Genomic DNA, 25,291 nt, shown 5'->3' with positions numbered 1-25,291 from the left:
TGCACTGCGCAAAACCCTGAAACATTATGGTAAAATATTCAACAGGAACTGTTTATATATTGACAATTTTGTGACAAATTGCGCCAACAGAGGTTGGCAGGGTGTATCAGTGTTCACACCGGCAAATAATGTGCACAGTGGGTCACCCATTAGTCTGTTTGCGGTTTCAAGTGGATTCATATGCTTGTTCACAAATCATGTAAGTTGTAATTTTTTGGCATGACATCTCTGTTGGTCCTTTTACACATAAATAGGTTTTGATATTAGGTCAAAAAGAGAAAATGAGAGTGGGTGACACAAAAAAATGAAGCAAAATAACACAGCCTACATCGTGACTCAGATACAAGTTTCTGTCCAGCACTGACAGAGACTTTCATTCATACATTTTCTGTATTGATTCACCGTATTTAGGGCTGCGAGGACAAACTGGACATTTTTTATATGATCAAGAGTATTAACTCCTATACTACTGTGCAGCCCTGGACGGAAATAATGGATAGATCTGAAAAAAGTCAGGGAAAAAAACCTTTTATGGGTCAAACTAGTCTCTTCATTATATATCGAACTCTTAAGTTCTCTTAAAACCACATTGAAGACCTGTCAGATCAAAGTACTCAAACATTCTTTTCAGTGTTCTCCGTGTGTTGCAATGTTTACATTTGTTGATTTGAGAGACATTGACCGATTGATAGACCACGTTGACCTTATACACGGAACAAAGTGAGCTGATAGATGTGTGGGCTTATACCAACTGATGCAGTCAGTCTATCAGTCCCACAATGCTTTCTACTGAGACTTTTGTCACATGTGCACACGGTGCCACATTTAATGTGGTGCGACTTGCCGTTTACGTTGTAATTTCAGTCAGATATTTACGATTTAATTTGATAAACGTGATGTGATTTTAATGAGATCACTGTTCAATCGGATTATTTATGGTCCATGTAACTACAGCTGCTTTTATTTCCCATAGAGATTTTCTTTTCTTCATATTTTTTAATATGAATCGGGCAAAAACAAGAGAAGCAGATCTGACCACAGAGGAAAGTTGATTATTGAATGTGGTGTGTGTGACAGGGAGTGTTTCTTGTTTCAGGGCTGTTGCGCCTTTATTACACTCTGCCATCTGTGTGAATGGTGAAGAGGCAGAGTGGTAGATCAATTTGTTCCACCTCTGTTGCGCCTTCGTCCAGCTTCAGATGCGATACCAGACACACAGCAGATGTGAGAGGGTGTCTTTGTGAAAGGATAGGTGACACATCAGGAGTACACACACACACACACACACACACACACTGATGAGTTACATGTTGCGCCTCTGGCACGTCTCTGTTGTAGGACTGTTAACAGTCACACACCAGGCAGAGGCAGCTTTAATTTCGAGAGGAAGACTACCAGTTAGCGTATTTTTAAATGTCTACCGTACTTATAATGGATAAGATTGACAGCTGGAACACATTGCCCATAATTTGGTTTATTTAAGAGAGAAAGCACTTGATAAAAAATGTTGTTGAACATACTGCATATATTCACTTGTGCTACCTATTTCTAAACAATTATCTGTATACATCAGCTTTGACATTTGTACCTTGACGGTGCATGATCCGATTGCCAGCTTCCTTCTTCAGACCACTTTGGACAGACGCCCACCTCTGCAGAGCAGGAACAACAGGAGGAGCTGCAGTTTTGGAGATGGAGAATGGCATTTGTCAATCATACTCAGAACCTTTCTTTTTTTTTTTTTTTTTTTCCACTTCTAGCACATCAACTTCGAGAACAGCATGTTAATCTGCCGCCTGGTATATCTGACTTGCCGACTGATAAAGATATTATCAGTGTAATTCAAAACAGTTGTAGTGGTAATAATGTTATGGCTGATCGGTGCGCGCTCAAGAGAAAAAGGAAAAAGTCTCAGGAAAAATTCTGTTCAAACTATCCTTCTTAAAATTGATGAGATTTGTAGACATTTTTTTCCCCCGATAATTGAAATCACATTGTGAAATGTTTTGAGGCTCGGCAGCAGTCAGGACTGTTTGTCAGGTCAGACGTAGTTCCAATTAAAACTTTTGAAAGCTTTTTGGAAAACTTTTCTTAAAGCAAGAAAAAGATGAGGGTTGGATAAGCTTAACTGAACACTTTAATTATTTTTCCTCTTAAATTAGAAGATAAGAGAGAGAGAGAGAGAGAGAGAGAGAGAGAGAGAGAGAGAGAGAGAGAGAGAGAGAGAGAGAGAGAGAGAGAGAGAGAGAGAGAGAGAGAGAGAGAGAGAGAGAGAGAGAGAGAGAGAGAGAGAGAGAGAGAGAGAGAGAGAGAGAGAGAGAGAGAGAGAGAGAGAGAGAGAGAGAGAGAGAGAGAGAGAGAGAGAGAGAGAGAGAGAGAGAGAGAGAGGGTCGATGGAAATGTAAGAGTTGTTTTCCAGATGGTTCTTGTTTGTGGGATCAGGATTTTTGTCACTGTGCTCCGACACAACCCAGCACGTGGTGTCACCACACACACACACACACACACACACACACACACACACACACACACACACACACACACACACACACACACACACACACACACACACACACACACACACACACACACACATCCACAGACTTTATCTAACCTTAACCATAACTAGTACTCTCTCAAACCTCACCCTGACCTTACAGCATGTCTCACCTCAACATTTTTATTATTTTTCCTGATAGAGCTTTTTCTCTCCGCAAGGACAACACGTTCCCATAATCTGACTGTGTCAACTAATTAAAGTTTCCACCTCATACACACACACACATGCACACCTACACACCTACACCTACACACACACACACACACACACACACACACACACACACACACACACACACACACACACACACACACACACACACACACACACACACACACACACACACACACACACACACTCACACTCAATGGTGCCTGTACATGGTGACACCAGCTCATCGCACAAGGACTCACACATAAACACACGCCTGGAGGGACTCAGTGGGAGGTCACCTCTTAGTGTGACCAGTAATGGATAGCACTGAGAAAGACACACACACACACACACACACACACACACACACACACACACACACACACACACACACACACACACACACACACACACACACACACACACACGTCCCAAGTTACCAAAATGTCAGTAGAAATGGGGTAACTGGAATGTTGTGACTTGGCTTGTTTTTCAGCTTCGCTGCACATGAGCTGGAACCTTGATAACACAATAAATGGACCGAAAATGACACTTTAAAACAGTTGTGACAAAGTGTCCGCGACATGGGAGACGTGTGTGTATGTGTGTGTGTGTGTGTGTGTGTGTGTGTGTGTGCGTGTGTGTCTGTGCGTATATGTGCAACAGCCGTTAACCGTATGCCTGTCCTGTCCCCCCCAGTGCTCCATGCCCTCCTGTATTGTGGCCTTCCATGTGACATGCGCCTTCGACCACGGCTTGGATATGAAGACCATCCTGGCCGAAAACGACGAGGTACGCTTCAAGTCCTTTTGCCTGGAGCACAGCTGCACCGCCAGCAACAGCAGCGCGGCAACCAACAACATCTCCAGTTCCACCGGCGTGAGCAACAGCAACCACGCCATCACTTCCACCACCAACGGAGCACACGGTGCAGCAAAGCCTGACTGGACCGCCGCTGTCGCCGGCTTCGAGCTCCGACCGGAGCAACAACAACCAAACGGCAGCAGTGAGGTGGAGCCGCGGTCGGTGTCCCACCTGCTTTCAGTGTCGGCATCAGAGCGAGCTGAGAGGGACCAGTTGGAGAGAGAGAAAGTGAGCCAGAGGAAACAGAAGCTTCAGGAGCTGGAGGACGAGTTTTACCAACTGGTGGACCCCAGGGAGGTTGCTGAAAACTTGGGTCTGCCCGTCTCCCAGGTATGTTAAACAGTCGGACTGAGGTGCTGTGATTTGTCATGTAATCCCTGAAGAAAGGTGAAAAACACGGTCCCTGAATTTCATTTATGATTTCTAAACACTTAAGTTTTCTGGAAATGTTTAGTTTCTTCATATTGCATGGAGAATAGTGCGTGAGATTAATTCTATATAGATACGGTTTTGTCCATATGTTTTTTCAAAATCATTTATATTCTTTTATCAGAGTGTCTGATATTGAGATGGATGATTTAAATTTCAGTCATGTAATAGGAAATCGTATGAATATGAATAGAAAAGTAATCAACTGTTGTTTTTGTTGCTTTGCTTCGAATGCAGCAGGTAATATTGAAATTTTAGTTTTTTGGACATTAAGTCTGCAATTTTCTTCATTTCACACCCTTAATCCTTGCACACGAAATTATAAGCTGTCATTTTAGCTGTCTTGCTAAATGTTAATGGGCAAACAGTCGACAATACAGTGCACCAGATTCCTGTACAGCAGGTTTGTCCAACATGCAGCTGAATTTAATTGGGCTGTCCCATAAAATGATTGCACAATTACTTTAAACACAGTGTTCCCTTTGTTTTAGTGCAAAAAGTACGACAATGTTCTAAAAGAAAGTTTACAAAAAATGTACAAACTATTTATTAATCTGAAATATATAGGCCCTAAGACAGAGCCCTGTACAACTCAATGGTTACTTTTTAATGCTAGTTGAAGAGTGATCCTTAATATTATCATGTTTTATTATGTATATGGCACTCTTACTAAAGAGTAAGACACCCATTGGACAGATTAGGAACAGCACTTACCCTTTTTTGATCCACTCTGTAAGAAAGGTCATCCCGCAGACCGAATTAAAACTTTTGGCAGGCTGCGTTCAGTCAGTGGTAGAGACTTCAGAGCACAGTATTCTGTCCAATATTCTGGTTTGAAGTTGGAAAAAAAAAAAAATCCCCAATAATAAATATGGACTACAAACAACGTCGACATTTTCTTTATTCCTGGAATCATAATTTTACACATTTGCCAATTGATTCTACAGTTCGTTAAATGAAAGTGTGTCTGCCATCAAGATGGAGGATGGTTGTTTTGTTTTGCAACGTTCGGCAGCAATGGGGAGATTTTTTTGTCCTCACAACTTCATCGGACACCGACAAAAACACTCACACGTACACAAGGGTTGGTTTCGCACCGACAGCCTGTCCAGCTTGCAATAAACTACGCGTTGAGAAATGATTCCAAACAGCAGTCATTCACTCTGACAGGTACACCTGTGTGAATACCTAAAACAATACACTCCTCGAGGCGGTGACGCGGGTATAAATCCAGTGATTACAAAGCACACAGACAAGGTCAAGGACTTGAGTGGGTGAAACAGCTCACTGATGGGAGAGGTCAGGAAAGCAAAACTTGTTCTTTTTAACATTCAGCAGGTATGCAAATACGCTAAATGCTCAGTGTGACAGCGACGAGCAGCAGAGCCTCTCAGAACACACGCTTCGTTGAACCATGAAGTAGATAGAAAGTTTCATTTCAGTCTAAAGATCAAGAAGCTGAATGCTTCTCTGATTGACGAACAGAGAATATGACCTGGTTTATTTTTTGGGAGGGGGTTTTGACAGTTAAATGTTTCATTGGAATCAAAAATATGTGCAATACCTTTATCAGTTAGTTATCATGTGTTTGTTGACATTGACCAGTGGAATGATCGATTTACAATTTTGTTTTTGTTACATTAAAAAAAATCAATTGATCTTCTGTTTCATAAACACTGATGTCTTCACCTTGCACGTATTCCCAGGTGGACTTCTTGTATCAGTTCTGGAAGATGAAGCGAAAGGCCAACTTTAATAGACCTCTGGTGACCTTAAAGAGAGACGAAGTGGACAACCTGGCCCAGCAGGAGCAGGACGTCCTCTACAGACGACTCAAACTCTTCACGCACCTCCGACAAGACCTGGAAAGGGTGAGGAGAGAACATCTGCTGTGTTTTAGTCTTTGGTCGGCATACAGTCGCATGTGTTTCTTTGTGCTGCGTGGAAGCAAAGATATTTGTTTGTTCATGTCTGTGCTCAGCGCTCGATACATCCAGTATTTTGCTGATATAGTTTGAGAGGTAATTTACATTATTCAGAATGTTAATTAAAAAGATCATTGACAGGATCATATTAAGTTGATTTTTGCTCCCATGAATATTAATGCTGAATGAATGAGCAGCTCAAAGGATGAAGGCTTAATAAACTACTTTAATGATGAAATGAGTGACTGACTGATAGCCCAGTGGGGAAAATGTCCACCAAATTCACCTAAAGCAGACAATTCATTAGATGTTTCCTTTAGTTTACTGCGATAGACCTTATGCAAAGCGGTGGTGGCATAGGGCTCGAGGAATTTTCCCTGGGTGGTTTTCAGGAGTGATTGTTGCTCTCGTGGTTTTCTTTCCCGGACAAACATTGTAGAAAGATTCAGTCTCAGGTGACCCAGAGTACAGAAATAGAATATGAATGTCCTCTGGAATGTGGAGATTTACCTCCATTGTAGAGCAGAAGTAGAACAGTAGAGTAGTGTGGGAGGTGCACGAGTGCCAACCGACCTATCATTTTCCTGCTTATCAACACTTTTGTTGTCCTGCAAAGAAAATATTTGAACGACTATGCAGCTGCCTGGAAATAAAGTCTTAGATTTGGAAATTGTTTGTGCTTCGTAGAGACTTTTCTTCTGTTCTGTTGTGGAGCATCGGAGCATCAAGACAATGATGTAAACTTCGATGAAAAGACAACTTGAGAGTCTCATAAATCTAATCTGTATTTGACAATGATGAGTTGAACTAAGTTTAAAACTTTCATGCAGAGTTAGTTCTCAGTGAGATATTGTGCTTGCTATTATCTGATGATGCTCCCTGCCAGTTCTTCCCTGCATGGCCAGAGTAGAGGCTTATTTGTGGTCAGGCTCAATGGAGAAGTGTTCCCCCACTGTCTTTGGCATCAAAGCTCGCCCTTGGCAGATGAATGCTAACCACTATGTATATTTCTTTGCTTGGCTTCCTGGATTGGTTGTGCCCATGCTCATAACCTTGCTCCAGGCGAATGTTCCTTGTACTCTGGGAGTTGATTGGCATTCATCACTGTGGTGCTCTCAAAACTCTAAAGAATCCCAATTTTAGCAGGCAGCTCGTCGCCGAGCTGCTTCTGCAAATGGGTTGCTACATACATGCGGCCAGGCTCCCATGTTTTTTTATTTATTTTTTCACATTGGGACAAATATTCTATATCATTACCGCAATCTTAAAAAAAAAGCCCATGGTAGTCCCATGGCATGTAATTATTTTCTGATAATAAAGCCACTATTATGCATTATTTTCCAACGGACTGCAAGATAAACCAAATACTTTGTTTCCCCCTCCACGTCCCTACATTTCTTCAGCATGTGATTTGGTACAGTGTATTTGGCTTTCCGTGGCTTGGTTCAGCTTGGTTGATTTAATTTAGCTCACAGTGGGGCAACCTTTTGGCAATTAGGTAGCTGCATATCAAAGGAAACCTACTACTCTGAACCAAACTAAAAGAACAAAATACAAACACAGGAAATAATTGGAGCACACTCCTTAATTGCTCCTTGTTTTTTTTTTTTCCCCATTTAGTCTCAGCCGGTAAGGCCAAATGTGTGGACTTAAGTTTATTTCTGATTAGACCAGGGGATCAGTGCGCTTTGTCCAGTGTCCCACAGAGTTAATTTGGCTTTCAGATAACAATTCCTCACCTCTTAACTTGAAATAATGGAGCGAAAAGCCATTTCAAGCAAAGCAAGCTGTGACCTCTTAACAATGGTTGTAATTGTTAAAGAAATGATTATTATGTTTTTAATCATAATTGAAGTCACCTTATCTTGAAAGAGCAAAATAATGGAAAGACTTAGCCCTATAGTTGATGTACACAACAGTTTGTGAGGCTGTAGCTGGGCAAGTTACTCTAAATATGTGGTCTTTTCAGTGATTGGAACATAACTGTACTGAGCTGTTTGTTTTCTATAGACTGGTGTAACTGCAACCATACAATGGTGGTCTCCGGTGGTCAGGCTATATTGATTGTTTCAGGCCTCGCTAACCTCCACACCAGCCAGTGTGTCCATGGACTCTGTATCTCCGCTCCCTGCAGACCGCCCATTATTGATGTGTGTGCAGTACAAGTGAACCATACCACTTCAAGTCTCTGGAGTTACTTCTGTTTTATTTAGTCAACAAAAAAAAGGTAAAACAGAAAATATCCCTAACATGTTATTCAGTGCATATGAATATGCACAGTGGATTTTTATCAATCTGGTTCTTTTATAAAGGGATACTGATTTATTATTTAGTACTTTATATTATATTGAATATTGTATTTACTCAAGTTGTAGATTCTTAATTAGATTTTTGTATCCCTGTTTTCATAATTTTAGTGCTTTGAATCATGTTGCTGTTGTTTGGTTTATCCATTCAATCTCTTTAACCTATTATATCCAGATTAGGGTTATGGGTCTGGAGCCTAATCTAGCTGAATACCAAGAAGAAGAAAAAAATCATTGTAAGCTCTGTCCAGAACCATATTAGTCTGTGGAGGAATAGTACACTCCAAAAATAGCTTTTAGCTACAATTACAGATCAAACTGTGATGGCAAAAAAAAATGGTGACCTGCACTGTGAAGCAGGTTTAACTGAAGCTGTTGAAGCACCGACTGCCCCAAATCGAGCGGCATTCCTCTTTAACATCGCTCAAAGGTCTGACGGACAAAAGAGGATTGATTATGTTAGCTGCTGGCAGGTCACCCATGAGGAGCATTGATCTCCAATCTTTCTCGTATTGGCCGAGCAGGAGTTGACAGCTCTTTGCTACTGATGCTGGTGGCTGTCGATGTACAAGCTCTCCTTACACTTCATCTGTCTTCCTCACTTTCCTTCGTCCTGCACTCCCCCTTCTTCACATTCCCTTTTAACTCTTGATCTTGATTTCTCCCTCGCACACCTGTGAGAATCACCTTCATGATCCATTGCCTCCCCATATTTTGAATCCGCATTTCTCATATTTGGGCTCCATTTAGCAGAGTGAGCGAATGGTATGGCTTTTTTTTTTTTTTTTCTTTTCTTGCTTCCCCTCCAGGTTCAAGTGTGCTGTCTTTTCTTTTTTGGAGGTGTGTGCGTGTGTGTAGGTACGTGCATGTGTGTGTAGCATTGTGTTTTTGCATGTGTGTCCAGGCAAGTGTGTGGACCAGAGTATTCCAATCATCTCCGATTTGCTGGCAAATTGAAAAATCCCCTGTATCCTTCAATCCCGTCATCCCCAGACCCCAACCCAATCAGACCCCTCGACCAAACCCTCCGGCATGCTGCTTTTGTGAATAAATGTGTGCATGTGCGTGTGCATGTTGGTGGTGTTGGAAGATTCCGGGGGCTAATGTTGGGGTGGATTATCCCCCTCCTCTTCCTCTTTGATGTGCTGCCAATGGAACGAATTGCACCGTGCTGTCCCTAATGCTCTGGTGAGCTTTCTCCATTTCTGTGCTCCTCTCCCGAGCTCTGCCCAAAACCTCTCCTCCTCCACGCGTTTCACCCAAATCGCTCATCCAATCAATGTGCAACATGTTGAAGCAATGTGTGCTATAGTGATTGGACAGTGTAAATTAGCTGCTACATGTTGCTCTTTTTTAGTTGGAGGTTTTTTTGCACCATTTTTCAGTCTGATAAAAGGTGCATTGGATGTGTGTCTGTGCAGTTACTGCACTATTATGGTGATTGATGATGCCAGAGGCTGCTGGTGTTGAGTGTCTTTACAAATTGCTCCGCTGAACGGAGAAGTCGATGTATGCACATTATTTCAGGTTGAAGGTTCCGTTAAAGGAATAATGTCTTGATTTAAATATGTAGGACATGCACTTGAATATATATCTCACCTATTCATTTCTAAAGCAACTTTAATATGGGCCTCAGTTAGTTGATGTGCCTCACTCACCGATCCCACAAAACGAGGCTAAATTATTACCGTTGTTGTTACCACTGTTAGTCAGCCAAGCCTTTTTCTTTCTGAGGCCTTTCTGAATGGTAAGCTCAATCTGTGTCCAGCTTCATCCTCAATCAGCAGACACTGAAGTGGTATTGATCTTTTTATACAATTCTCAGCGAGAAAGTGAACAGCACAATTCCCAAAACATCAATATGGCTCCTTTAGTGTGAGAGTTGGATACACCAGACAGGTTAACAGAAGCTCACAGAGGATGCAAAAAGATAACTACCAAAAGGTGGCTTTGAAAGTTTTAGACAGTTCAGCATTTACAGTTGACCCATTCCATTTCTTATAGTTTAATTCAAGATCTCAGCAAGTGTGTTTTGAATGAATTTACTATAAGAGTTCTTCTCCCCGAGTCATGGTAGCAGATTGGGTCATTTCAATTTAGACATTAATTTCTCTCAGATTCTTGACATTCAAAGATTAACGCAATTAAATTCACATGTATGGGGAATCAGAGAGAGTCGCTGGAGAAGTTAGCAGGAGATGAGGGGTGAGAAAGTTAAAAAAATATAAAAATGTGTCAGAGGGGAAAAGGAGTAAATGCAGGGTGGAGGCTCGGCCTTTCTGGAGGCACACAGGAGCAGGACTGGAATTTAAGGGCTTGCAGACTGGAGGGAGAGGAGTCTGAGCCCTTGATGGCAGTGGAAGAATGAGGAGTTAGAGCGGCTCAGGCAGGGACATGAATCAGGGGAGAGCCGGGGCCGACGGAGGGAAAGCAGGTGTGAAAGAAAATCTTTTCCCCTCTCATTTCCTCTCGTATGTTTTCACATTTATAACCAAAAGAGTCAAGCAATTGTAGTTTCCCCCCCCCCCCCCCCCCTCCCCCCCGTACCCGGCGGTACATTAGTAGTACAGCCAAGGCTGGCAGAGCGTCTGATGGCACAGTGCCGCCCTGTGTCCTGCCCTCTGCTCTCCCTCGCTCTCTCACGGTAAATACTTGGCAGCACACTCGGCCCTGCAGGTCAGCAGTCCCACACCCAGGAGGCCCTCAGAGCAGAGCAGAGCAGAACAGAACAGTACACTTATAAAACAGTTCACTTACGGAAAAAGAGTGTGTGTGGGGGGGGGGGGTTGATTATGAGTAGCTAACATATGTTTTGTATAACTTCTTCTTTTCCCCTCCTGAGCACTCACAAGGAGGGAATGTTGGTGGAGATCATGAGCCGAAAAATGTTATTTGACGAGAAGAAATTGTGTCAATAGAAAAGCGAGACGAGACTTCAGGCTGAGAAAGGACAGTTTTGGACGAGCAGGTTATTGAGAGTCAATCTCATACCGAGGGCAACACCAGCAGCGCCTCATGCCTCGAGCGGCTGGTCGTAGCAGGTATCTGTCAGCCAAACTGTGTCGGTACACTTTGTGCTAAGGCGAGAGGGAGGAAAGCCCATCAGCGAGTTTTCCTTGGCTCCAGGTCACAGTTTTCGCTGTTTGTTTTCTTTTCACAACCCGCCCCCCCTCCCTCAGTGCTCCATTCTGTTTGAAAAGAGCACAGTGGAAATGGGAAAGCACAATAAAGAATGAGAGGAAAATATGTCTGCACAATCTTGTAACCAGAGGCTTTGCTGACCTGGATTTACGGTGCTGCGAGTTAAAATATGGACAGGGAAAGGTTAAGGAGAAGAACTTTCCACATTAAAACAAGCTAATGACAAAAAGGTCTCTTGGCAAATGAGGCCTGCTTGTGTCTTAATTATCTCAAACAGCCCAGCCTGCGTCCATGGATTTATTACCATTTCGTAGCCTGGGTTGACACTCAGGCACAGTTTATTAATGCCAATATCCACACGACCCACACATATTTTACTTCCTCTGTCCCTTTTGATTTGCTCTGTTTTGGACAGAGAATTGTGGTGATAAAAACAAAAGCTTTTTGACGTTTCTTCTGATATGACATATTTCTAAGTCATCTTTGTTGGAGAAATTTTTTATTTTTTTTTAAGTCAGTTGTTATTTCTTATGGCTTTTACTTCTCTTACTGCTTGTTGAAAGTGGTAATCCAACAACGCTGATATACTGCATTCATGGCTGGGAACTGGAAGTGGCAGAATTCCAACTTCTAGGAGGGAAAATACTGTCAAACAAGGAAATTCCCACTTCAAATGTTGGAAGCCTTACGAAGCTTTCAGAAGCAATTTGATGTCAGCTCGCCTGGCAGCATTTGTCCATCTACATAGGAAAAAGTATTACATAATGACGTATTCAAGACCCTGGATATAGCCAGACTTATTTATCCTAGCCTGCATTGTATAACTACAAGAAACTACCAAATGAGTCGAAACTAGTTTTTATAGATACACAACCTTTAGAAGCATGATTTTATTTTTGCATTGGCTGGTGATGGCAGTTTGTTGCTTGATTATTACAATTGTGTTTTCCTGATTTTAAAGGATCATGTGGGGAAGCATTTATTGTTTTACAGTCTCTCCTTACGCGAAAATGAGTCACCAACTTGTAGCTTTCAAAACTCCCAGCTCAATCTACGGGTGCTTTGAGACCAGGCGTATTGGGGTCGACCTAGTTGGGTTTTTGATCCCAGTTGGCTGCAGTTAAACTCTGGTGTGGCCTTAATGCAGTGTGAAAGCAATCACTGTAGACTGCCGACAAAATGCCCTGCGTATGTGACATGCCAGCGGAGACCGCCGAGAAATTCAGACTACGCTATAAATGAACTGCTATCCACAACACACAAGAATAGTGATGTAATCAGCAATGTATATATATTCAGTAAATGGAGAGGGTCTTTTAATTGCTGTGTGAAATATTAAGCACTTAAATGCTAAAAAAAAAAAAAAAGAAAAAAAGAAGTGCAGTCTGTGACCATGTGACTGTTTAGCCCCCTGAGTCGTCATATTCAGTAGTCATGGAAACATGACGCTGCACCTCGGTAGTATTGTGTCCGGTTGCACCAAACCAATGCAGTTCATTTCCAATATGGTCCCGACAAATTGCATTCTCTAGTCTGCACTAACGGTCAAGCCCTCTCAGACAGAACTGGAATGCACATTTCATAATGAGGCTTTATGTCGTGTTGATACTAATGGTTTTAATACGAAGATAGTTATGTTTGACTTTTCCTTCTACCTGCAGCTTTTCCTCAAAAGGTTTTAGTTCTCTCATATTAAACTCGCAGAGAGGCATAAGAAAGTCTTGCAAATAGTTTAAAATTCTGTTTATTTGGGTTTCTTACTTTCATCTGATGGATGGAGACATAAGTGCTCTCGCCCTTCCCTGACACCCTGAGTATTTTAGACCCACCCAGCCACTCATCTGACAGAACCCAGCTCTCGGGTTACGTAATGTTAATTAGGGTCAGGGAGAGGACAGAGGTATAAAGAAAAACATAGACACTCTGAGGCCTCTTCCTTTTTGGCCGTCAGTCCATTTTTCCGCTCGTTGGCACACTTGCTCTTGTGTATACTTCAACATCAATATCGCACTTTTTTTCCCCCCCTCAGTAGCACAAATACTTCCTCGCCACATGGCAGGAATACAGTGCTCGTCCAACGCCTACATGCAAACGGACAGAGACGTGCACGTGTGTCGCTTCCACACACCCGTTTCAGTTGCACACTTTCATACACATAGCTGGAGGGGGACGGGGAGGGCGGAGGGCGTTCTCGCTGCAGGCCAGACGGGCCGAGTCATGCAGCAGACAGACCCACCCTGTTGGATCAGCATCAACCTGGCTCCCCACACACAGTTCTGCTCCAAACTTAATACTGGCTCACTACACACAATCCCTTCTTCTTAGGCTGCTGTCTGTTTCCAAGATGCTTCAAGTTACTCAGGGAGGTCCAAGACAAGGGCCTTTTTCTGTCCACCAGCGACAGTCGCTGGTAAATCTCAGCATTGAGCAGACACTAAAAGTATTTTACCAGCAACCCGGGTCTAATTCTATACATTAAGGGCAGACCTGGAAGTCAGACTTGGCTCAGTGCCACAATGACAGGTAGAGTAACACAGACTCCCGAGAGACACAGTCTGGTCCCTCTGTATTTTATGACCTTTCTGTTGCAGGAGTTTTGGCCTTTGTTTCTGCTTGCTGATGGATTCTACAGAGAGGCGTCTTGTACATAAAAAAAAAAGCTTTTGACTGGGATGTATAGTGTTGAGGAACGATCAAACACAGCACACCGTGGGTTTTGTCTGGGTTGAATCAAATGACACAAGCACTACACTAACAGTACACCTCCGGCATGTTTGATACTGGGGGCTTGACATTATGCTGTTACTCAAATTGAAGTAAAGTGCATCACTTTTGTATTCCAGGCAGTTCTGTGCTTTTGAAACCCACAATTAGAGGTTTAATATGTTTGTAGATTGACTTTATTATTGTGAAGATGAAGCTTAATCTGCTACCAAGGTCAAAATACACTCTAAAGACCTGTTACCTTGCTTAGTTTCTAAAAGATGGATTTAGAGTGATTAAATCTAAACACCTTTCGGGTTGTTTTCTCAGGTGTCGGCTCCTCCACTGAGCAGAGTAATGCAGGTGCTGCGTTTGACAGGAAAAAAAAATATGTTTATATCCTTGTGCTCAAATAGAAAGTTTTTCCAAAGTCACCTCCAATGTGAGTCGAAGTTGTGTACCTGCAAGCAGGATGTGTTGAATAAAGCTAATAAGGAGCAATACCAATGTGCAATGTGTTATTGAAATATGGGAATAGAAGCATTCACATGCTGTTTTGGGCTGAAAACTCTGATCTCAGGTACACATTTTGGGGAAAGGTACTTATTTCAGAGGAATTGCTGCATCATGAATGCAGTTTAACTCAAGGTTAAAACAAAATATTTAAACATCTTTCAGAAATAGACCGAAAAATGCTTTCAATATGAGATTCATCCTCTTTGCAAGAATGTGCAGAGTATATCCACATTTGACGATACCTAAATCAAAACTAAATGTAATATATTTTTCAGTTAACAAGGAATTAGCTCAACAAATGAGCACATTTTAAAATTCGCCACGCAAGATCCACCCATGCCCATACTCACCTTCCGGCTTCTGGTCAGGTTATCTTGTTAAATCTCACACACAGTCTCGAGAAGGAGATCGATCTGGATTGAGAAAAGGTTAAAAATAATAGGCTGAAAAACTTGACATCAGTTCTGAAATTTGCTGTAAATGTGAAGGTGTCTCCTTCACTTCACTGTGATCTGCTTAGGAGTCTGGCTGCATCATCCAGTATGAGCTGAAGGCGAGAACAGGCTCTCCACCTTCAGGTTCCATTCACTCTGCTAGAAACTGCCTGTTGAGATCCACTGCTGTTTAAAATGCTGCATGCTAAGCTCGCCTGTGTAACACAGCCCCAAGGCTTCAAAGCTTACAGAGAGTTGCTCCTTTGGCACCGCCTTTGATAATTCTATGCCACAAGGTCACTGAGCTGCCTTTCAGGACACGAGGACGGATCAGAGACATTTAATAATGCCAACTCCATGCATTTTCCACATATTTGCTGAACTATAACTGCACTGAAAACAACTTAAATGTTAAGTCTTGACTCATAAAAGTTTTAAAGAGGTTTATCATCCTTTTAAATCAGTAAAGACATTGAGTCAAGCATAGCAATATTAATTATCACAATATCATCACAGTAAATACATATTTCTGGCTCAACAAACAGATTATTTATCGAGTCTTAACACCATCATCTGTCGACTCTGACACAATCTGTTGTTGGGTCTTTGCATATTTGAAAAGAACTGCACCAAGTTTGGATAAACTGCCTGAAGTGATGGTTTGTACTCGGTGCTACGAGTGTGAGAATGCAAAGTATCCCTGTTCCCCGATGCTAATCTGTGTTTGGGGCTACATGAGCTACCACGAGCGCAACACCCCTGAATCTCTGACCACACTGCTGGCGGTCGGGTCGCACTGAAAGGATTTAAAACATAAGTGCAAGTACAGAATACATTATTCAACTGAAGTTTCTTCTGCAATTGAACAGCCACTGAGGTTCACTATTCGCTTTCAAGGGCAAGATTTTACATCATTTGAATTGCACGGTTTCTGATTCCCTCCCTGTCTGCTTCCAGGCATTTACGTACTGCTGGAATATGCATTATGTAACAGTACAGGACTCTCGGGGAGCAACATGAAACTTTTTCTTCAGCTCCTGGGAGATAAAGCATCTGCTGACTGATTCAGTCGACTTTTCAACTTTTATTTTAAGAGTGACGGTGATATTTTCCCCGACATTTCTGCAGTCTCTGCTCGCTGCAACCCAGCGGCTGGTGTTTTCCAGGCAGTAAGTGTTCACATATACAAGTACATTGTATTTATTACCATCCAGATTGCGGTGTTTGAAGACGGCCAGTTTATCATTCATGAAAACAACTTGCCAAGATAATCTACTGAGCAGAAAACATTAAGTTACCTCTGGAAGGGAGATGTTTTGGATGTCTGAAGAAAGGAGAGATTGGTTGGAAAAACAACCCAGCATTTCCCAGCATGCCTCTCTCCGTGTTGTTTTGATAAGAAAGTATGTTAAATGAGTTTCAAGTACAGTTTATAGATAGTAATAATTGGATATGATCAAGTATAATGCTTCGAAGCTCTCGGTATAAAATTGAATAAATATATGTTACAAGAACTAATTAGAAGCTATAAAATAGGCCTTGATGTAAATACCTGGCTATGAGTTTGAGTTTAGAGTCAAATGTTGCAGCCATGATTCATAGTTGCAATAAGTCCTTCAACTCTCCATCCACTTGCAAACACTGTGCCTCAAAGGTTTTTTTTTGTTTCCTCTATCAACTTACTTCTTCTATTTCTCTTCTTTCTAAACATCAAAGAACTTTTATGTGGAATTGATCATTTATTCTGTCCCTCCACTCATTTTATTTTTGACTTTCTTACAAACTTGTTGTTTGATTTTCATCTTCATCAGTCACATACGGTAACTATCTCCCCGTCTCCCTTTTTCCTTTATTTCATTCTCCCTCACCACTCTATCAATGTCCCCCTGTCTCTCTATCACATCTTCCACCTCTCCCCCTCTTCTTCTCTCAGGATATCCTCACTATCCCGCTGCCCCTCTGATATGAGCTCTGTTGGATGAAATAAATATGAGGCGGGAGCAGTATAAATATTTATAGCTGCTTTGGCTGTATAATTCTGCACGGCATGGCTGTGTTGCACTGTGTGTGTGCATACATTCATGTAGTGTGTGTGTGTTGTGTGGGGTGTGGGGTGTATGTTTTCAGACCCTTGGCCAGTGCAGGTGCCAAGGCTGCTGCAGGGATAAATAATTCACTGGAAGTTAAACCTTGAATTCACATCACTTTGATAAGACAATAGGAGTAACATGTCAATACACACACACACACACACACACACACACACACACACACACACACACACACACACACACACACACACACACACACACACACACACACACACACACACACACACACACACACACACACACACACACACACGTGTGTAAAATATTTGTCTCTAACACGTGGGTGGAATAAGTGCATGGAATAGATACCTTGTCATGCGGTTGTTGTCATGTATGAATAAAAAAACATACACACTTCTGCTAATGTGAATTTGTGTGAAATGTAATGCACAGACTGTCACACACTGATAAGCTTACATCAATGTGGTTTTAAACATGCATGAACACAGGCAAAGCGTTGTACAGTGTGTACTTGTACTGAATCTGCAACGCTTTAAGTTCTACTCCAACATACATCACTAATGTAGGTCACTTTGTGCCCTGTGGTGGTGCACATTATAAATGTATATTTACTTCTTTTATACGATGGCAAATGTCACATCTCTGCCCCTACTTCACACAACACACTTACACACTCTGAACAAGCTCACTAGCTGTGTTACACACAGATAGGGATGCGTCAATAAGTAATGAGAGCGATATGAGGGCCCCCCATTTGACCGGGGCCTTTAATATTTTACAGTAGGGTCTCTCAGACGGTGCAAGCCAACGCAGTGCCACAGCTCAACCGTAAAATCTCTCTTTACAGGAGTCGATGGCAAGCACCGCCCCCTAAGGTCCAATTTAATAACATCCTCTGAGAGCCAGTGAGTGCACTCAAAGAAAAAAAAAAAGCTCTACAAAAAACTTTTTTAAGCCTATATGTGTAAGATTAAAAGCTTCCTTGCGAGGTTGTGTGAAAGTCCAAGCTTAAAGCTTTTGGGGGCAAAAAACCCCAACAAAGACACACCCTAAGATGGGCTGATAAAAACAAGAGAGGATGTTAGACTCCTCGCAGCTGAACCACAGCATGCCTCCACTTGATCTACGTCTGGAAGGGTGAATAGTTGTTAAATAATTGCACACAGTATTAAGCCCACAGTCCATTTCGAAGTGCCACGCCACTTATTGCCAGCATACTTGATTTCTCACTTGTACAATGGCATTTAATAATGCTTAAGTGCAGCTTCATTTAATATTAAGAGGGCGTTTTTGAGTGTCGGGCCCTTTGTCATCGCATCGCTCCAAGTTTTCAGTCACAAAGGAAACAGACAGAGGGGCTTGCATTAGTTTGAATGGCACCATTTAGAATAGATCAGCTCAGAGGGTGGCCGATCATGCTTGTGTTTTACAATATTGACTCACAATCAGACAAAAGCGTGATGTACACTGCAGCCGAGAGGGAAATCCAGGAGGTTTTTGTCTCAGAGACTAACCTGCCAGAAGTATTGATCGCTGCAGTATTGACTGGTTGTGTTTTCTGTCTCTGTTAGATGGTACACAAAATATTTATTTATTGCCTGCACAAAGTATGAGCAGGATTTTGAGTAAAGACAGTCTGTAACTGTAACTAAAAGTATTATTTACCATCATATTTGATGTCTTCTTCTTGTGTTGAGTTGAGATTATAAAGCTTAGTTACATTGCCAACATACTTCACTGATGCCCTCAGGCACATTTTTGTAGTTTACTGAGTACTTTTAATGATCTCTAATGTAAACAGTCTCTTGACCAGACGTTTCTCAGAGGCCGATGTTTATTTGCGAGAACATGAGCTGGTTTAGAGTTGCTAAAGCCATGCGTCAGTACGACCGTATTTATGGCAAGAGCATTTTTCTCACAGTTGTCCCAGTCTGCAAAAAAAAGTCTGGGGGGGGGGGGGGGGGGGGGGCGTGGCTTGCAGTGACTCAACAGTAGCAGAAATGAAACCAAATCACTAGACATATCTGGAGTTTGGTTACTTCTGCTTCACTGTACAGTTTGTGTGATGAGTTCCTACATGTGGTTAACACCTATAGCATCAGTTAACTTGGTGAACGTGTTCCAAACTGTCGGGCAATGAAACATCTCTCCTGAGAAACACTGGTAAAGAACATCCGATGCATTTTCTTTTGCTTTGATTCATTTGAGTGTGCATTGCCATGACATGTAGCAATTGGAATTAAATAAACAAAAGTCTATTGAACTGTATTTGAATTATCTGCGGAGCACACAGATTAGAAAAATACTTTGAAGAAAACGATGTAAATTATCGTTGGTCTAAATATTATAAAACATTTCTGGATTTCATTATTACACATTTAAAATAGCTTGGACTTTCTCGACCCACATTTGTCTTACAAAATACAATCATCACCAACACCAATAAATCACTTCTGCAAACTAACCGCTGCGATCCAACTTAGTTGACTTTCTTCTTTCTCATGTAAAATAAAAATCTCCTTCCCTCTTACTTCCCTCTCTACTATCAGATCTCTTTACCCGGGAAATCAAATAAAAAGCAGCCTCGCACAAGACTCTTCACACTTTTGGCATAACTCATTTCAGCTCCTCCCGCCAGGTTGCACATCACAGCCAAAACAAATATACTCAGTACATCATTCTTTTCCCCCAACTGTCGCTAACATGATAAACAAGCAGCGGAGGAGTTCGCCCCCTGACACACGCTCACATTTCCACTCTGCAACTTTCCTCACAGCTGTACTGTTATAAATGATCTTTGTCTTTTTAACTCTCAATGCTTGTGTTCTAACTAGGCGAGGCACAGCAGATACTATTATTTCCATAGTAACTTTTCTGTCTAAAGTGGTCTAAAGTGATTTCTTTGCTTCTCATTGATTTGCTTAAACAAGTCAGTATTGATCAGCCTTTTCAAGCAGCAAAACGCAGTGCGAGAAGTATGATGTTGTTTTCGATGTCTGATCACATCATAAACAGGCGACGCCGCCTCCGATCCGATCGCAAATTCCCATCAGATAGGGCCAATCAGACAGAAGTGTTTACATGACGTGACATTATCAGATCAGCCTTTTATCTGGGCACTCGTGGTAGATGTGACGACTGGAGTCTTCCTCCTTGTCGTACATAGAAAAGATTAGAAAAGAAGCATCACAAACATGACAGTTCATATATGTTTTTATCTTTTGACGGTCAAACCATCTGTAAAATCACTTACCGCATGTCAGATATATGTTAATGACGAGCAAAGATTAGAAGAAGAAATGTATGCCAGGTGAAGGTTTTCCACACTGCCTGCATGCTTCCTTCCTGCAGGGAAGCTTGTCTTCAGTCTGTAAATCCAGACAACAATAAATTGGTGCTAATGGGAAGGTTACAAAGATTATCGTCAGCTGCACCCAAAATCCATCACCTTTCAAACGGGGTTTCACCCTAAAGCGGCGCACAAAATTCTGATGACATTCCCTCACACTATAATTTTTTATCTCAGCTGGCCTCTCAAGCCATTATGGCATAAAGCCTCCCCGTTGAGCACACAGTAGCATCTGCAAACACATTCCTCAGACCTCCACTTACCCCTGGCTGGCCGGGTAATAAAACATAGCCAATTAGGCTTTACTCCTTGCTGTGTGAAGCCCTTCTCCCGCTGCTGAGTGTGATTTGAGTCTGAATAACTTCCTCTTTGACTTCACCTCCTGAGAAGAGGTGGATGAACCTCTTCGCTCCAACTGACAAATAGTGGGAAACCTCTCTGGAGTTAGTGCCACATCTGTTCATTAGTGCCGTATCGAACACCCTGGCGGAAATTTCACCATCCTCTGTTTGTCATGTTGCGCAGTGCAACAACCTGCAGGTATTTTTGTCCCGCAATAAACTGGGATAATAAATTCCAATGAATATTTTCTGGCATTTTTGTCTTCATAAGAGAACCTGATGAAAGACATGCAACACATTTTCCTCATAAAAACCATTTCATGTTGCTCTCATACGGTCTGTACCTTCACCATGGTGCCGTGTTCACGCTTGTATTTATGTTTTTCTGATATAAGCATGTTCACAGTGTGAGGTGATTTTATGTTTCAGCTCTAATTAGTATTTAGTATTTAGACTTGCATTCACAGTATCTGCTGAAGCCTCACTGTTGGGCACTAATTGCAATCATTCTTCCATAAATCAACACGTAACTACTAAACTATAAGTGTTACACACTCATTTCTGGTTGGCACATACGCTCCTGAAGCGCTTTGTAGGAGCACTTTTGGAGAACTGCAGTACTTCTGAGTTTGATATCGATGGTGTTGTTAGTACATATGGTTGTTAGTTGGACAATTTTATGAATTCCGTAACATTGTTGAAAATCGTAGGCTTAAAATGATGAACATACTTGGAAATGTCAAGGTAATAAAAATGCAATCTAAACTTAACTGCCCGTTCCTTCTTCGGACCCAGTCTTCCCATATAAAATCTGTGCATAATCAACTCATCTATATCGAAAGATTGAATATACAATTCTACAAAGTGATTCAAGGTGGTTACTGGATGTAAAGGTTCATTGACAGTCATTCTGAATGGTTTTCTATAAAAGGTGGACTCAGATAATCATTGTCACAAATTTTGAATGGCAGTTTCACTTCATTTCACAGTGTGATTGCTGCTATGATCAAAAGCTACTCAACTATTGAAAATCTAGCAATGAACATAAACTGGTTTGCAAAATCCAGTAATGTGTCAACTACTACATATCTTTTCATTTTACCTGTGCATGAATACCACAAGGACAATGTCGTGATTTTTTGTTAGCCTCTTTATGAGGATCTCCTATTGGCACCGGTGGAGGAGTTTATTCTGCATATTGACGTTCGTGATCGGGATCAGTTCTGATTCACAGGAGGTTGACGTCAAACCTGACGTTGCACATAAAATCCAAAATAAAATTTAAAAAAAACATTAAAATTATTCAGTCTGCAGAAGATTAGAGAATAGAGGTTATATTCAGCTGCATTTGAAATAGCTGTTGCAGGAATGTATCATCGCCTCTCGTGCAAAAGCACAAAAAAGACCGAGAATGCAACATGTATTGCTGCACAATGAAGAAATCTTTAAAATGAATGTATGTTTATTTGTTATTGTTGAGTTCAGATACAAATGATCTTGGGTAATTGTGATCAAAGTGATGCTGATCACCAGTAGATGTCTGTGTTTATTTTTTTGTGCAACATGAGGGTTCCTTAAGGAGCTGTGAAAGGAAGGACCAGACATTTCCAAAAGCTCAGACCAGTCTCTTCTTTAATCCTGTCAGGGCTTATGGATGCTGCATGCAAGACAGCCGATCCATGCTGTCTGGATACATTGTCGAGTGAGATTTTGGAGACAATTTAATCCGTCCCCAAATCCTGTTTTGTTTGCTGACATGAAACAGTTTGTCCAATAAAACCTCAATCCTAAGGAGATGAGGGCTTTAGAGTAATAAGGTTTTCATAACCAGGATTTGATCTTTAAATATTTGCTATTAGACATGGTGTGGTGTGTGCACATGTTCTTCTCATTTTAATTAAACTGAGTGTGAATGCCTGTTTATTGCTTTCTGTATTATCTTCTCTTGGTTTCTCTCATCTCTCTCTCTCTGTCTCTCTCTCTCTCATTCTGTCTATCTCTGTGTGGACAATGCATGAGGTAGAAAAGGAAAGGAGCAGGGAGGGAGATAAGGAACATGAGAAAGGTAAGAGAGCTGATGGGGTGCAGAAAAGCTGATGTACGGTGCAGAGAAAGGAGGATAAACATAGGCTGGAAGAGGAGGTAGGCATCTGGATAGAAGAGAAGAAGTAAGGAGGGAGGAGGGGGAGAAAGACGAGGAAAGGATGGAGATATGAGGAAGAAACAAGATGAGAAAACAGAAAGTAGAGGATTAGTGCTCATGGAAAAAGAAAAGAGTACGTGATTGTGGAGGAATGAAAGGAGAGCGAGGAGCCGAGTGTTTGTGTCACAAGGTTTATTTAGAGTTTATTGTTTTGGCAAAGCTCCAGACACCCTACCCATATTCCCTCAACAGACATGCCTGTGTGTGTGTGTGTGTGTGTGTGTGTGTGTGTGTGTGTGTGTGTGTGTGTGTGTGTGTGTGTGTGTGTGTGTGTGTGTGTGTGTGTGTGTGTGTGTGTGTGTGTGTGTGTGTGTGTGTGTGTGTGTGTGTGTGTACACACATTGAACATTGATATAAAGTTTGCACACTTCCATGAAAATTAATAAATAAATAGCTTAAGGCCCATTGATGTATTTTTACACACACACACACACACACACACACACACACACACACACACACACACACACACACACACACACACACAGAGCATAAAATCTGATTGGAGAATGATGTTGCCATGGAGCCCCAGGTGGGCGTGGCTACAGCATCAGCGACTGACTAAGCAGGAGCTAATAAATCATGTAGCGTGTGTGTGTGTGTGTGTGTGCGTGTGTGTGTGTGTGTGTGTGTGTGTGTGTGTGTGTGTGTGTGTGTGTGTGTGTGTGTGTGTGTGTGTGTGTGTGTGTGTGTGTGTGTGTGTGTGTGTGTGTGTGTGTGTGTGTGTGTGTGTGTGTGTGTTGCACATCAGGGAGGTTTTCACAAAGCTTCAGTCTCCCAAATCTAGCTGCAGCAGCCTCCACTGTCTGCCTGCTTGTCTGACCCACTTTTTCTACTTTCATTCCTTCGTTGCCTCTCTCTATCCTTTCTTCTTTCTTCCAGTCTGGTGATCCTTCCCTCCATTTTTCTCTCCCTAACAACTTCATTGTTTTTTGTTTTAGTTTGTTGTATCCACCTGTTTATCTTATAATAACTGCCATTTTTCTCTTCGGTAAAAGTCAATGAACAAGCTGCAGCTTGGTATTCAATTTTCCTCGCCATCTTTTAATTTTTTTTCTTTTTGCACACCTTTCGTCTTCATTTGTCTCTTCTTGGTTTAACCTTATTTCATTAACTGAACATCTGTCTGGATGTCTACTTGGCTTTCAGCTATGTAGACTTCCTCATAAGCTATTCAACAGCTATCCATCTTTGGTTTTTAAACTTTTATTAACCCAAGGATTCCAAATTTTTTTCAGATCTCATAAGAACTATGACTGCTTGTGCTGATGTTATATACACATAAGTAGCATGCCTAAAATATTTCAGATCAACTGATGGAGGCAATCCATTTACCCAGCTCTACTTCAAACACTGCAAGAGGAGCCACATTTTGACTGGTATTACTTGTATCATATTCTAATTGACCCCAAAAAACACTAAACTATAACTCCAAAGGTAAAGCAGCCTTTCAGCTATTGTCATTTATATTAGTTCATTGCTATTTCCTCTCTGTCTGCTAAGAGATACTTTACAGGCACCCAGCATTGAGACGTCTATTAGTCCAAATGTCGCACTTGCCTTTCCTCAATTATTGCATTGGAAGAAGGTTAAGGAGAGGCTATTCAAATCTTCTCCTGACTGAGGTGATTTTTTTTTTAATATATATATAGATGCCCAACAAAACCCTTGAGGAAGCAATAATTTTTGAATGAATAACAAAAACGGTCTTTTAGACTCGGCAGATAGCCTTTGAGGAAACTAAGATACAAGAAGAATCACTCCGTAGATGGCAGCTAGAAACACTTCAAAAATAGATCATCTTGTTTGTATTTTACTCGTGCAACAAAAGAAGTGATTGGTTTTACTGTTCTGGTGGTCGCGAAGCAAACAGAAGCAAAAGTCAGTAATAACTGCATTTCCTTTGAGACAATACAAAGCAACCACACATAAGCACAAGACGATCGACAGCGCTAGAAAAATCGAACACCACATAGAAATGTAATAATACGCCTACATTCAGGCTTATTGTATCCAGATATTGTGACTCTCATCTTGTGGGCACTCCACACGTCCATGATCTATTTCGAGTCGTGACCAGTAGTTAAAGAGCTGAGCTAATGCACACTGGCCAGCGTGAAGATTGTTATTGCTCTGTGCAGTGACAGTTTCACTGGGTGAAATCAAGTCACCAACTGTTTTTAGGAGCCTCTGAAGGGCACTACAGAGAGAAAGTATCACTCGTACGAAGCTACTTTATCCTCGAGGTACCTGATATTATCTGAATGCCTTTACGATTCACAACACGGATATTTG

The 25,291-nt window shown here is 41.6% G+C and overlaps 1 protein-coding gene across 2 annotated transcripts in view; it reads left to right on the top strand.

The window, feature by feature from the left end:
* jade2 (jade family PHD finger 2) overlaps nt 1–25,291 on the top strand; it is a 182,979-nt gene that overhangs the window by 117,829 nt on the left and 39,859 nt on the right. For both annotated transcript variants that reach the window (XM_080483927.1, XM_080483928.1), the window contains 2 exons: nt 3,413–3,907; nt 5,713–5,877. In XM_080483927.1, the coding sequence (XP_080340053.1) occupies nt 3,413–3,907; nt 5,713–5,877 (660 nt within the window). The remainder of the gene's footprint in view (nt 1–3,412; nt 3,908–5,712; nt 5,878–25,291) is intronic.

The sequence above is a fragment of the Lipophrys pholis genome, assembly GCF_963383615.2.
Source record: "Lipophrys pholis genome assembly, chromosome: 16".
NCBI lineage: Eukaryota > Metazoa > Chordata > Actinopteri > Blenniiformes > Blenniidae > Lipophrys > Lipophrys pholis.
Note: the sequence above shows the minus strand (reverse complement) of the source record. Positions and strands in the feature narration are given on the sequence as shown.